The sequence below is a fragment of the Dunckerocampus dactyliophorus genome, chromosome 6 (genome assembly GCF_027744805.1).
Source record: "Dunckerocampus dactyliophorus isolate RoL2022-P2 chromosome 6, RoL_Ddac_1.1, whole genome shotgun sequence".
Lineage (NCBI taxonomy): Eukaryota > Metazoa > Chordata > Actinopteri > Syngnathiformes > Syngnathidae > Dunckerocampus > Dunckerocampus dactyliophorus.
Window position 1 is genome coordinate 11,971,360 of NC_072824.1, and position 14,357 is coordinate 11,985,716.

The window sequence follows — 14,357 nt, forward strand, 5'->3', positions numbered from 1 at the left end:
CAAATCTCCAGCTTGCTCCCTCATCGTCGGCCTCATATCTAGACACATACACACAAGCTTACACCCAAAAAAATGCCACAGTCTTGGCCGACGCTGGGTAGCCAGGCGGGCAGGCCATGGCGACGGACTAATAGAAACGCCAAACTCGTTACTCTAACGCTGGGTGACAAGGGCACCTTGGGCTGCAGATGTTCCTGCTGATGACAGATGGAGGCTGGCACTGCCAGGGGACAGTGGGCCCGGGCCTACGCCAGCTCGGTGCCACCTGCACCCCTTCTCTGTACCCACACACACACACTTTCTCATTGGGCCTATCTCTCTTCAACACAGCATCACTCCCCTCTTCTCTCAATCTTCCTTTTTCACACACACTGGCACACCACTCCTCTTCGTCAGCCTATAACGAACATGACTGCTTGTCTACTGATATCTGTGAGGCTGGCAAGGTGGGCTACAGTGCGTTGTGAGCTCGTACTTGTATGGATCGCTGGTGTTTTTTTATAGACTACAAGCCAAAAAAAACACTTTAATGCATTTTATACAATGCATTAAACCACACAGACAACAAATCATCTTACTGTTCCCATCACATGTTTGCACAGCACAACTTGTTGCTAGGCAGATTCGTGGAGCCTAGAAATGTGCGATATCAACGATATGCCATAGACACAATATAAACTTGGCCTGCGATTTAAGTTCTGCAACTGCAACGCGCTGTCAATTTAGGCCCTTTCCACATGGAAATGTTCCTGGGATTTTCCTGGGTTGAAAAAAAATTCACATCATGTCGGATTAGTAAATAGTTGCATCCAGACGGGAACATATCACTGGGTGAAAACGATGTAATGCATAAGTTACACCTACCCGTGGCGCTGTGAAAAGACCCGCAGACGGAATTGTGACGTCATCGTTTTCAGAAAGCAGCGGTTTGCTTGTCTACATGGCAACGACAAGCCGCCGTTTTCAGATATACCCACTCTGGAAGACGTTTTCCAAAAATATCGTTTCAGGGCACCCAGGACGTCGTTTACATGTGGATGAAAGGCTGAAACGATAAAATACTTTGCAGTTTTGACCTGAAAACATATCCATGTGGACAGCCCCTTAATGTAGCATCCAAACAGAGGTGGCTAGCTAATACAGTAAAGTATGCCCTTCCAAAAATGTACATTTTGCCCAAACTGACGACACACGTACGAAGTGCGTAAGTTTGTCTTGCAACCTAAAAAAACGTAAGCACCCGTAGAGGTTTCTTTGACATGACAGAGAACCTCTCCAGACGGTCTGTGGCCAGTCTACAGCTGGAAAATCAGCACATCACAGGCGCGTCCTGCGTGCATTTCTTGCTTTTTTTTTGCATGTAGACCGGCCATAGGAGCCCGTATGACCGGTTGTGACCTCGGCTTTAAGAAAGCGTTGGCGTACTATTGCAAAACTAATTGAGTTCCAATGTCTGACACCATTATTGTTTATTACAGGTTGTCTAGTAACATCAAACAGATTTGGCTAACTTGTTACATACATTTACATGTGTATACATGTTAATTCAGTAAGACTGTTCCTTCCATTTCAGCTTTAATACACAAGCGGTGATTCCAGATCAGCTATTGCATGATGGAGACTGTCTTAACGACACCATCTATCTTGGTGGAAGCGGTGACAGGCGTCTGGAGTTGATTCCCCATCCTGGCTCAAAAAGCACAGCCCACCCGCATCATTTACTGCATGCCGTGAGTCGCCAGAATACCAAAGTGTGCTCAGATGTCATTTTGGTAACGGTATTTTCTCTTTCGATCACCAATGTTGTGGCTCTCTCTTTTCCCCTGCATGCTAACAAGCCAAGCTGAGGTTGTCCTATTCCATTTGTGTCCAAATTCAAAGAACAAAATAGGGAGAATGGTGGCTGAACACATGAAGAAAACATAACCCAAAGTTCACATCAAAGTCCTTTTCCCACAGAATATGTGGTCTGACTTTGGCGAAGGTGTTTTTGGGCCGCTAGCATCAAATCCAGGCGCGCCTGTCGGATTCCGAGAAATAAAAGCAAAGTTTCATACACTTTTATAAATGTGAGCAGATGTGACGGTATAAGTTATGTCCAGATGTGGGCCTTCTCACTATCGCAATTTATGGACTGAGAAATTAATCTATGAATGTTTATTTTGACATCATTCTTTTGTGTGGGAGACATGCGTGTATGATCAGAATGGAAATTTCTATTTAAAAAGTTGTCGTTTTCTTGGATATCATTCATGTCTCCATATGGCTTTTCCATCGTGAACCTCTTTCACCACTCTTGCATCAATCCCACCGCCCTTCCCTCCGTCACCCAAAAACCATGTGTGGCATGTCATTTCAACCCCCCCTCCTTTCTGTCAGACAAAACAAAACAATTATCTCTCCCCTCATTAGGACCTGGCTTGGCATCATCCCCCCCGCAACCTCTTGAACGCCGCTCTTTCTCCTGCAGGCCCTCTCCCTTGCACCACCGTGGCAAGAAGTGTCTCTTGAGCGCAAGTTCAGCGCTGATTTTAACCTGCATGATTCTTCCAAAGCCACAGATCGTGGAGAAAGAAGAGACGTGGAAGAAGGCCAGATAGTATACATAACACAATGTCGCGTTCAATGGCATGGAGCAGTGCGAGCTGTGTGTTGTTATCCTGATCATGTGGCCAGGTGGGATGAGAAAGGATGACGAACTGGTGGTGTGATGGTGGTGAGTGAGGGAGGGGGAGGAAGCCTGTTTCCCCATGCCGCTCTTAATTACTTTAATTGGTGTCATTAGCTAAGAGGGCATGAGAGACATCACCTGCATGGCATGTGAACACACCAGTCATAGCAGCATAGCTATCATCATCATCACCAATCATCATCATCATCATCATCATCATCCCACAAGGTAAGCTCAATGCACCCCCTGCTGCAACACAGCGGCAACAACCTAATGCAAAGGCACAGATGCACTGATATCATTTGTCTTAATTGGTATTAAAGCACACAGCAGGTTTAATAGAATAAGATAATCCTCCTGAGAGCCGGTAATGTATTTTTGTCCTCTGTGAGGGACAAGCGTTTCGCAGCCTGATTTCAAATGCAAAACACTCTACAAGAATTAGACCTGTTGTACTGTGGAGAGGACATCCCGTGCGTTTCAGTACAGTGGAACCTCGGTCAGGGTGTGTTTCGGTTAACCTCAAAAATGTCCGCCACAATTGTGCTTGCATTACCGGCGCCCATCTTGGTGTGTTGTTAATGCACTGGATGAGTCTATCTGTGTTCTTAATGTATTTTTATGACAAAACATCTTTCCTTGCTAGCATCTTATTAGGTAGCTAAACAACACAGCAACCGAAACCGGAGGTGAGGTTGCCCATCTATGATGTCATCAGCAGTTGACGTTCAAAAATGTTAACACAAAGCGCGTTTTTAGTTTCGCAACTGTAGTTTTACATGCGTAAATCAATTGTAAATGCTTAAAAATGACAAACGAAAGAGAAAAATGAACATTTGAATGAATGAATGAACTTCAGCGAAGGCAAAAGTAACCTTACATGATCAGTTATCTCTTTCATTCATCATTCATATGTATTTATATGCATTTCCAATTGTTTTCTGCATGTAAAACTGTAATTGTAAAACTATTAAAGCATGTTTTGTGTTAACATTTTTGGCTTTCTGGAACGGATTATTTGGATTTACACGATTTCTTATGGGAAATGTTGATTTGGTTAACGTCCATTTTAGTTAGAGTCAGACCTTATAGAAGAAATGAATGAAGCTAACTAAGGTTCTACTCTAATTTGTCCAATGAAATAGAAGACCTGTCTTCACAAAATGGCTGCCATTCGGAGCAATTGGGCTCATGAAATGTTTCCAGATATTTTGTTTTTAAAAGGTAGGAATTAAGTGTTTTATCGATAGTTTGAGTTGGTTTTGGAAATAAAAAATACTAGAAAAGAACCACAGAGTACAAGTCGGACTACTATTTTTCATATAAAATGATGAAGATGGTTGATGCAACAAATTAAATATTTCACAGTATGACCGTTTGACAAACTCACAAAGCTAAGAAACGTTTAAGGACATCAAGAATCTGGAAGATATTTACAACCATTCCTTTTGACTAGAAGAAAGGACTTAAGCGTTTGTTGTAATTTTGCACCTCTGCCGTCAAAATATATATCTGTCGCAAAATTACGTATATAAAGATAAAACATCATCCAATCGGATGATGTTTGATCGATAACATTATTTATATATTTCCTACATACTTTGTTAAAGTAGGAAATAACAGGAAACACAACACACGGTTAAAACACAAACACGTATAGTTAAATGTCCATGGTTAATGTTGTAAATGACAGCAAGCTTACCTGACGTAGTACATCCAAAAACAAGAACAGTTCCAAGTGGACTGTGTTCATATATCGTTTCTAACGTAACTTTTGACGTATTTAGGCTGATTTTGTCCATTCTTGAACTCGTCCATCGAAGTCACTCTAAAGCAATATGTCCACGAAAAATTTCACTTTCCGTGTTCCTTTCAATTTGTTTATTCATTTAGCCGAATTCTCGCTGCTAGATGTTTGTTGATTTGGGCTGCCACCTGGCGGGAAAGACGCCAGAAAGTCGGCACGCGTATAGCGGAGGAAGTGACGTCATTGCCGAAAAAACGGGGGAAAAATCGTTATCTAAACGTTCAGAGGTGTCCCACATGAAAAGATGATCCATGTCTGGGAATAAAACCGTGTAGTGTTTTAATTTATTTCGTTTTATCAATAATTTGCCCCTAGTAAGAACAAAACATTTTTTAAAAAAAGCATTTCATAGGAGGCAAAATAGTATAAATGGTTTGAGATGTTTTCCCAATACAATATTATATTTTTCATTGTTTATTATTGTTAACCTGCAATTTTTGTTTCAGTTTAACTTTGGTTTAATTTAAAATTAGATGGTTGGGCAATATTCTGGAATGATAAAATCTATTAATAATAAGCAAAGTAGAAACGTATTTACCGCTGTCTTTTGTCATAAAATTCCATATTTATTCACACATCATTAGCAGTGTCAGGTTTGTTATTACAAAATTTATCTTGAATAATATTTGTAAGATCCATCACAAGTTACTGCACACTCTGTGAGGAGTTCAATTTCCTAATAATTAGTGAATGGTTTTGAATATAACCTTTATTTAAAAAAAAAAAAAAGTGATGCTACGGTGATATTCTTGTTCCTCCGTTCCTCCGTTCCTCCTATTACGACACACGCATGATATGGTGGTACAAAAACCGCAGTAAAAGCATAGAAGGACATTACCAATGACAAACTTTGATGTGGTCCAGATCAGCAGGCCTCACCTATCTGCTTCCTGCTTGGTAGCCAACAGGCAGCCTGGCGGGATGGCGGGCTGGCATCCAGACAGGAAGGCTGGCAGGCTTAGTCCAGGGTACCTTATCCAGCATCGCCAATTTTGGCCAGCTGGTCCAGACTCACACCACACACTGGGCATGTAGTGCAACATCAGTGGGGAGGTAGAACTTAGCCGTGGTCCAGACACCCTCACACCCAGAGCCTGACACCTCGATCACTAAAGCACTACTGGGGGAATGCAGGTGACAAGAGAGTGTCTGGCGTATGACTGAACACGACATTACATTAACATTATTGCCACCACGCCAATTTTTTGACTGAGAGGGCTTTACTTTCACTTTCTTATGACAATTCCATTAAGAGCTGTGGGGATTTAGTTGCAGCAGAGCCTCCTAGTGGCAATAAGAAGTATGCACCACCACTTACAGAAGCTTATCACTGTGTAAACACCTAATTATATCCCCAAACAAGCACAATTAACCTGGTCATATTTTTTGTATTCTTTTTGTATATAAACAAATGAGCGACAAAAAAATAATTATAATGTTGTAATGTTTTTACTTCCACCAAGCATGAAGTATGAGCGAGAGCTTAGCTTTGTATGTTTACATGTGAGGAGCATACCATGTTGACCAGAATATAAGACAACCCTGAATATATGACCCACTTTTTCAAGACCTGTTTTTGGAGAAAGTATTTTTTCACTGATTACCATTATCTTAAAATTTGCACCGTAACCGTAACATTTTTTTCCAGGGCCAGGAAGAAAAGCTCTGGCTCGCTTGGGGTGAAGTCGTTTGGCGCCACAAGTTGGTTTGCATGTGTAAATCTCTGCCATCCGAATATAAGACGACCTGTAACCCACCTTCCCTTAAAGTGTTCACCACTGACACTGATCGCATTAGCAATAGCATCAAGTCTTGATGTGCCGTTGCAAAGCTAAATGAGTTAGCAATGTCTGACACTGTTATTTTTTTATTATTGGCTGCCTTTTAACATTAGCCAAAAGTACACATTTGTATGCATGCTCATCAATTCCAGGTTTTGGAACTCGAGCAACTTAATTTCAAAGTTGGTGGGTTTCACCAACCTGGTGTAGAGCTGTGACGTCATACGACAAGCAATTGAATTTGAAAATGGCGGACCACGCTGACACAGCATACACGACAAGCTCCGAAACAAACGGTGATTATGGTGAGGACAGTTTGTCTGACGCAGATTTTTTTTGCCGACTATGGAGAAGAAATGTCTGACAAAGCAACAGAAATTGGCCCTTTTGGGGGCAGGGAATCATGTATGGATGCCACATGGACACATGGACGACATGACACGGACGAGATGCGCGGGACAAAGAAAACAGGGGAAGTGACTGTCTGCAAAACACATATTGGTAGGAATTGTATTTATGAAGGAATCTGAATTGTGAGAGGTTGTTCCTTCAGAAAAAATGGATGCATGAAGTAACTGACTGAACATGTAGCCTATACTTGTTGTATTACAGGTGTTCTACGAAAGCGTCTGCTGTGAAGAAACACCCCGAATTAAGGACAATGCCAGGAAGACGTCCTCCCTGCTTGTTGTTAAACACGACATTCAGGTTTTAGACAGAGTCTGTCTGAATAAGGGAGTCTTAGACACGCCTACTACCATTACCGACAGCAGTACGTGGCATTGGATGACAAACGGCCAGACAAGTAAGTAGCCGGTTTTCCTTGTTGGATTTACAAGTCAGAGAGGGATATTTTTTGCTCGGCGCGGCTGAAGGCTTCAATCTTGCCTTGTATCCCAGTTCTCTGGTAACACTGCAAACTTCCCCAAAGCAATCATCACTGAAATTCGCCAAGCATAACAGCAACCACTTGGATGGCCCTTTCCACACACGTGTTCCTGACTGATTTTAAGACAAACATCGTGAGCCGTGCCATTTACTGCGTCCTTCTGCGACACAAAGGCATTCTCACCAGACAAATGTGGCAAAAACTCTTGTGATGTTTACAGGCGATCACACAGAAAACAATATGCCGACATGTGTTCTTGCAGGATGTCTTACTGGGATGATGTCACTGCTCAAGGGCTTACAGAGCATAGAGCTGTCTTTAAGGTCTATGATCTTGAAAATTAATAGACTTTTTATTATTTTATATGTATTTTAAACAAAAAATACAGTATGTGCTATTTCCTCTTTGTTTAAGAATTTTGGATTTATCAACAGCAGTATTTAAAGGGGACCTCTTTTCTGACCTATAAATGTTGTTACAATGCTGTATTCTCGTGTTAAACGATGCCAACGCGTCAGATAATGAGGTTTGCGCATTTGGATCCCTGAAAGCAAGTTTTGGAAGGCTTGGAAGGCTGTTTTACAGAGTTTTTCTAAACACCGAGATCCATTGACGTCAATGCAACCCGGACTTCCTTATATTGGCATGCCCTGCACCCCCGCTCTGTCCATGGTGTTAGCACTTTGTTCTAGTGTGCCTAAAGAGGCAAGCATCAGGCAGAAGTGGTTGGAGTTGCTGATTCCCAGCCAGCGAGAGAAAAATATGCTCCTCTGTCAACGGCACTCCACACGGGACTGTTTTGTGAACATGGGCCAATACGAAGCTGGACTATCCGCCAAACTGTTGCTTAATTCTGACGCCTTTCCAACGTTACTTGGTCATGTTGAAGAGTCAGAAGAGCAAGCTGTAAGTGACAATTTATCAGTGTTTATTTTCTGTAAATAATCGGACAAAAGGGGTTCGGCAGCTGTCCGGAAAGTCCCACGGAGCGCTTGAGAGTGTGACCAATCACAGCGGAGTGGACTAGGCGGGAGGCGTAGCTGGAGGAGGGCTGGGGGAGGAGTACCGTTTGGGCAGTAGGTAGGAAACACTGTAGGAAGAGGTGCAGAGTCTGGAAGATCTAGAAAGCTTTATGTGTGGGTTATCGTGTGTAGCTGAGCTATAGGAGTCCAGAACTCAATACAAAGGCCCGAAAATGTGTATAATAGGTCCCCTTTAAACACTGTTTCCTTCTTCTGGTGTATGCTCCTGCACTTCTCTCTCATTGTTTGCTTGTGCCAAGGGAAGCTAACAAGCTAAATGGTCAATCAGAGTTGTGGTTGCTCACTGAGTTGACTCTCTGGAAAAAAACGTCCCGCATTTTGCAACCTTGGAAAGGATCTATACGGCGTCGGTGAGGACTGCGTAGTCCTGTAGCTACACAGAAGCATAATTCTGTGAAAATCATTGACATTTACTTCCTTTGTTCTCTGGCCTCAAACTCTTCATCTTGAAACGGGAGTGTCGCCGTGCTGCACCTTGATGGCACCGATAAGACGTGTGTGCCATCACGCCAACGTAACCCACAAGTTCCTTGTGTGACAGTTAAAAGGCGGTCACAGAGCGAGAGGGAGAAAGAGCAGGCAGCTCATTGTGCTGTTTTAAAGCGCTAACTAGGCCACTTAGCACCCCGTGACGCTGATCTGATCCCCGAGGCGGCGGACTTGGCAACGGGCCCTTCCTTTTTTCGCTCCTTGCTTTCCCCGTCATGGGAACCAGGCCATCCTTAACGACGCAGGAGTGCTCCACAATGCTAAAAAAAAAAGGGGGCAGACATCTGTCTCGCTAAGTGCGGCGCTCTCTTGTGCACCTTGTTTGTGCAATCAACAAGCACCCTTTTTAGATTGTTTCATGAGAAGCAAGACAAAGGAATGTCCAGTCACTCACACGGCGTGATTTTTGGAGAGTAAGCGCACGAAAGTTGAGAGCGAAGAGCAGAATTCGGGGGCCACACAAGCCACCTTAAACAAAACAAGTGGCCTCTAATTCCTCACTGTTAAGACCTGAGCAAATATTTGTCCCATCAATCTTGCAAAAATATAGCCATCAAACCAAAAATGCTAATCACATGCTAATGCAATCTGAGCAACTCAATGCACCCCCGTGGCGCAAATGAGCGCTTTCACTTTAGCCGAGGAGCCCGCGTGAATGCAAATGGCCGTCTAAAGCAGCCAATCTGACGGCGTGCCAAGGCAACGTAAAGAGCCCCCTTCTTTATGCTCCTCTGGGAGTCTATCTCGGGATGTGTGAGATGAGTTCACTTTACCAAGCCCAGGTGCCAGGCTATAAATGAATAATAGGTTTTATGGGTCCTAACTGGATGAGGGGGAAAAAAAACATAATCAAGCGCACCCTCTGGTTTAAGCGCATCTGCGGTGAAGGATGCTCAAATTCCCACAACTCCACTGAAAGCAAGATTGGGCATGAGAATAGGTGCTTCCTATACATAATTCAAGGGGACCATGCTGAAACAATTATGTTTGCTCACTGCTAAGTACCCCAAGCCCAATAGCTCGTTTGCTGTTCTCAGATGGAAGTGTTATGTGCTCGAAGTGTATGGAACAAGGCTTTTTAATAAAACATAGGCGGCGACAACTTGCATACAAAAGTGGTTGAGCGGTGGCGGCGGTGGTGGTGGTTGGGGGGGTTGCACAACAACAAATGCTCTTTATGTTCTCACTGGAGCTTTGCATACAGGCTAAATTGCATTTTTAATTCAGCGTTGGCAGGGAAATAACCAGCAAAGAGGAGGCTGACCTACCAGTTTCTTTTATTGGATCACAATGGTTTACTCTGGATAGGTCAGAGGTCGTTTTAACATCGACATTCACATCCGTCTGGCAAGGTACACGACTTGAAATGTATACATATGTGGATATAGGTATGTGTCGTATTGTCAACAATTAGCTCAAATAAGCCATCAAAGAACACTGAACAAAACATTCAGACTTTACATTCAACATTAGGAACACCTGCATAATCGAACACGCTAATGTGTTATCATTATTATTATTATGGCAATGACAATGGATTATTAGTTTCAGGCTGCTTAGAAAGTGACACTGAAGAACATCGCATTGTTACGCAATTCAAAATGTCTGAAAAGGAGCAGGAAGAGGCAGCGCTTGTTTAATACCACACCTGTTCTGTGTCTCAGGAAATGCTGACTGTTCACTTCCTGTGACCGTCAAATGAGATCATTTGTTGTTACGTTAATGCTTTAGTTTATTGTTATTATTATTAAAATAAAATGGTACTGTAATGATGTGTATATTATTGTGCATTTTTACGCAACTGTGTACAGTTGTGCTGCGATGTCTCTAATATAATATAATATAATATCATATAATATCATATCATATCATATCATATCATATCATATCATATCATATCATATCATATCATATAAGATAATATACATTTATATAATGACATGACATCATATCATATTTATTGTATTGTATTGTATTATATTATATTAACTATCAATATATCTATTGGCAAAAATGACAAACAGCTGTCAGTGTGATGCAGTGCGGTTGTACACTACAGCACACTAAAACCACTATATTAACCAAATGACTATGTTTAACAGGTCTCTGACGGTATCAATAAAAAAGCTACATTTGATACATTTCGTGCATAGACTATTATTAGATTAGGTGTGCCTAATGTTGTATATTCATCAATAGTATACTGATCACAAAGGTCAGAATATGTCTATCCATATAATGGAGGTGATATGACATTGAGAATAAAAGTAAATGAGTAGTCTACCATCTCAATTTTCTTATCTGAACTTAAAATGACAAAAAAGTGCCATAAAGCGTTTAGAAGTGTGGCAAAGCAGCAGCCTCCTCTGCATTCATCTCCTCACGTCCAGTCTCACACTTGCACTCCTCCACCAGCATCACTCGCCTCTCTTGGACCTTGGCGCCACACTGCAGGGGGATGGTCACAGTGTGAGCCTTGACTGGGGCGCATCGAGAGCAGGGCACCCGATGGTGGGACCCCTTCCGGGCCGGGTCCATCTCAGAGGGGACGAACAGGGAGCTGCACTGGCCGAAACACAGCTTGTTGTGCACGGTCACTGTGGCGCAACCCTCGGATGTCACACGCTGGGGAGAATGATGGAAAGGATTACAGTTGCTAAATTCAAGATTCAAGATTCAAGATTCAAGAGAGTTTTATTGTCATGTGCATGGTAAAACAGCAGTTATACTATGCAATGAAAATCTTATTCTGTTCATTCTCCCAAGAAAAGAAAGAAAACACAAGAAAGAATAAGAACATAAGAAACATAAACATATATACCAATAAATTAAGCAACAACAACAGAAGAGACATTAATACAAGTAAATAATACAAATAAATAAATAAATAAATAAATAAATAAATAAAGTGCTATGAGTGTGTGCGTGTGTTGCGTGCGGCGTGTGCGAGTGCTTCGTTGAGGAGCCTGATGGCCTGTGGGTAAAAGCTGTTTGCCAGCCTTGTGGTCCTGGACTTCAAACTCCTGTAGCGTCTGCCTGACGGTAGGAGTGTGAATAATGAGTGTTGTGGATGTGTGCTGTCCTTGATGAGGTTGTGTGTTCTGCGTAGGACTCTAGATTTATAAATGTCTTGCAGTGAGGGGAGGGCTGCCCCAACAATGTTCTGTGAGGTCTTGATCACCCGCTGGAGTGCCTTCCTATCACGTGTTGTACAGTTACCGTACCAAACAGTGATGGAGGCGGTAAGGACACTTTCGATAGTGCATCTGTAGAAGCAACTCAGGATTGTGGTGGACATGCCAAATTTCCTCAGTCTTCTCAGGTCAAATGTCAGCACTATTGGAACAATAAACATCAAGTACAGTGGAAGTTGAACAAATTTGCCCCAAAACATAGTTTTCAAGTCAAATCTGGCAAATGTGATGATAACCATAGAAATCACAAACTGAACGATCATGTACTGTATGTGTTTGTCCTCAGTACAATATGCCTCAAGTCAACATCAATAATTCTCCCATACGTTGTGCGTTTTTACGTCTTACAGTAATATCAGCAGTGGTTAACTTCTTCGAGCATTCAAATTCCCTTGCCTGCCATTCCACACTTTCCATTAAACCAATTAATTCCCTTTGAATTTAAGAATTATTACTACTTACTGCGATTACTATTCTTTTAAATGATTCAAACCATTCCAACACTAAAACACTGCATTTATTCAAAACATGCATTTTATCTATTTTTTGACATTCCAAAACCTCACAGTTTTCCCAGAATTCCACATTTTCTGGTCCAGAAATTCCCATGGAAATGAAAGGCGTTTCCCGCATTTCTCAACTCATTCAAACAAACAACAGCATCAAAACATTCAACGTAACAATTTTCCACATCCCCGAAATTCCCCCTTTCCCCAAAATTCCACATTTCCATAAGACATATTCCCTCTGTACTTAAATATTTTACCACTTCCGCATTTCTCATCCCATTCAAAGCATTCCAACACCAAATCATTCAGGCTGACAATTTTCAACAGTCCAAAAATTTGCTCTTCTTTCACCATTTTTTTTTTGCTGTTGTTTATTTTCTTATTTTCTTCTTTAAGAATCTTTGGAAATTTTCTTTTCATAATATTATGACTTTATCCCCATAATATTTGGACTTCATTCTCATAACATGATAACTTTTTCCCCACCCTAATTTTCCAAAAAGCTTTCCAAAAAACAACAACTTTATTTTGTTTTGAATGCTTCACATAATATTATGACTTAAAAAAAAACACACACACATTTTTTCTTTTATATTTCAACTCTGTAGAAGTAAAATTATATTATTTTTTCTCATAAAGTACGAGTTTTTTCTCGTAATATTTTGACTTTATTCTTGTGAAATTACAGCTTTTTTTCTGCTGTTTTTTTTTAATTTTCTAACTATTTCAACTTTCTTCTTGTAAATTTTCTTCTCATAATATTATAGAATTATTCCCATAATATTATAATTTTTTTTCTCCAACCTTATTTTCCAAAAATTACAAATTTATTTAGTTTTGAATGTTTCACATAATATTACCACTTAAAAAAAATAATAATATTTCAACTCTATGGAACTAAAATTATATTATTTTTTCTCATAATATTACGAGTTTATTTTTGTTAAAATGCAACTTTTTTCTCGTAATATTTTGACTTTATTCTCGTTTTTTTTTCTGCTGTTGTTTTTTTTTTTCTAACTATTTCAAGTTCTTGTAAATTTTCTTCTCATAATATTATAAAATTATTCCCATAATATTATCACTTTTTTCCCAACTACAATTACACATGTATTCAGTTTTGTTTCTCATAAATGTCTTATTTCTTTCATGTTTATGCTACTAGAATTACATTATATATTCCTCATAATATTACAGCATTATTCCCATAAAATTACAACTTTTTCTTGTTAGATTCCAACATTTTTATCTTAATACTTGGAGGTCAAATTACTGCTGATTTTTCCATTTTGTTTTTTTTTTCATGTTAAGTTATATTTTTATTTATGAGCTGTTCCTCTCATTTGCTTTGCCACCTGTAACACACAGCTAAGATGTGTTGAATTCTTTTTTTTTCCAATGGGATAAAAATGTCAAACCACTCAAAGATAAATCAGCAAAATATGTGTTTTTACTTCAGTGGTTGCATTGTAGATATATAATATGTAGATAGCAGTTTACCTGAATGAAAGGAACAGCAGTGCACGTCTGTTTGGCATCCTTTAGGGTGGCTGGCAAAGACACGGCCATCTTGTTTCCCTTCTCCATGGCTCTCTGCCACATCTGCAGGCCTTGTCGCTTCTTCAGGTCCACCTCAGCAGGTTTTTTAGCTTGCAGGTGGTGTAGCGGGCTCACAGGGGCCTTCAGGGCTGCACCGGGTCTCGCCTGAGAGAGGAACGCCGGGAAGGGCAGTCTGGAGTGCAGGGAGGGGGCTCTCCGGGAAGCCAGGCCCCTTCTGAACAGGCCGGACTGGGCCAAAGCACGTGGGTCCAATTGCACGACTTTCACGATCCCCTGGAAAGACTCACCCGGTCCGTCGCCAGAGGACTCAAATTCATCTTTTGAGACTTTGTGGACGCGCTCCAAAGTGTTATAAGGGAAGGGGAACGCTGCTGCCAAAGTTGGCAAAAAGAGCAGGCTGATGAGATGCACCAT

General features: G+C 41.1%; 1 protein-coding gene and 1 long non-coding RNA gene across 2 annotated transcripts; both read right to left on the reverse strand.

The window, feature by feature from the left end:
• Nucleotides 1–525: 525 nt before the first annotated feature.
• On the reverse strand, nt 526–4,598 carry LOC129183286 (uncharacterized). Its single transcript, XR_008570767.1, has 3 exons — nt 4,374–4,598; nt 865–1,045; nt 526–760 (listed from the first exon to the last, which is right to left on the reverse strand). It is a non-coding gene; the product is annotated as an uncharacterized LOC129183286 (long non-coding RNA).
• Nucleotides 4,599–9,985: 5,387 nt separating this feature from the next.
• On the reverse strand, nt 9,986–14,357 carry dand5 (DAN domain family, member 5). Its single transcript, XM_054779003.1, has 2 exons — nt 13,884–14,357; nt 9,986–11,305 (listed from the first exon to the last, which is right to left on the reverse strand). Exons 1-2 carry the CDS (start codon nt 14,355–14,357, stop codon nt 11,018–11,020), a joined length of 762 nt encoding a protein of 253 aa, XP_054634978.1. The 3' UTR covers nt 9,986–11,017.

Coding starts and splice junctions, on each gene's coding strand:
- dand5 (XM_054779003.1), bottom strand. CDS start 14,357: ATGGTGCATCTCATCAGCCTGCTCTTTTTGCCAACTTTGGCAGCAGCG. Junction 11,306..13,883: donor CTGCTGTTCCTTTCATTCAG/GTAAACTGCTAT, acceptor CATTCTCCCCAG/CGTGTGACATCCGAGGGTTG.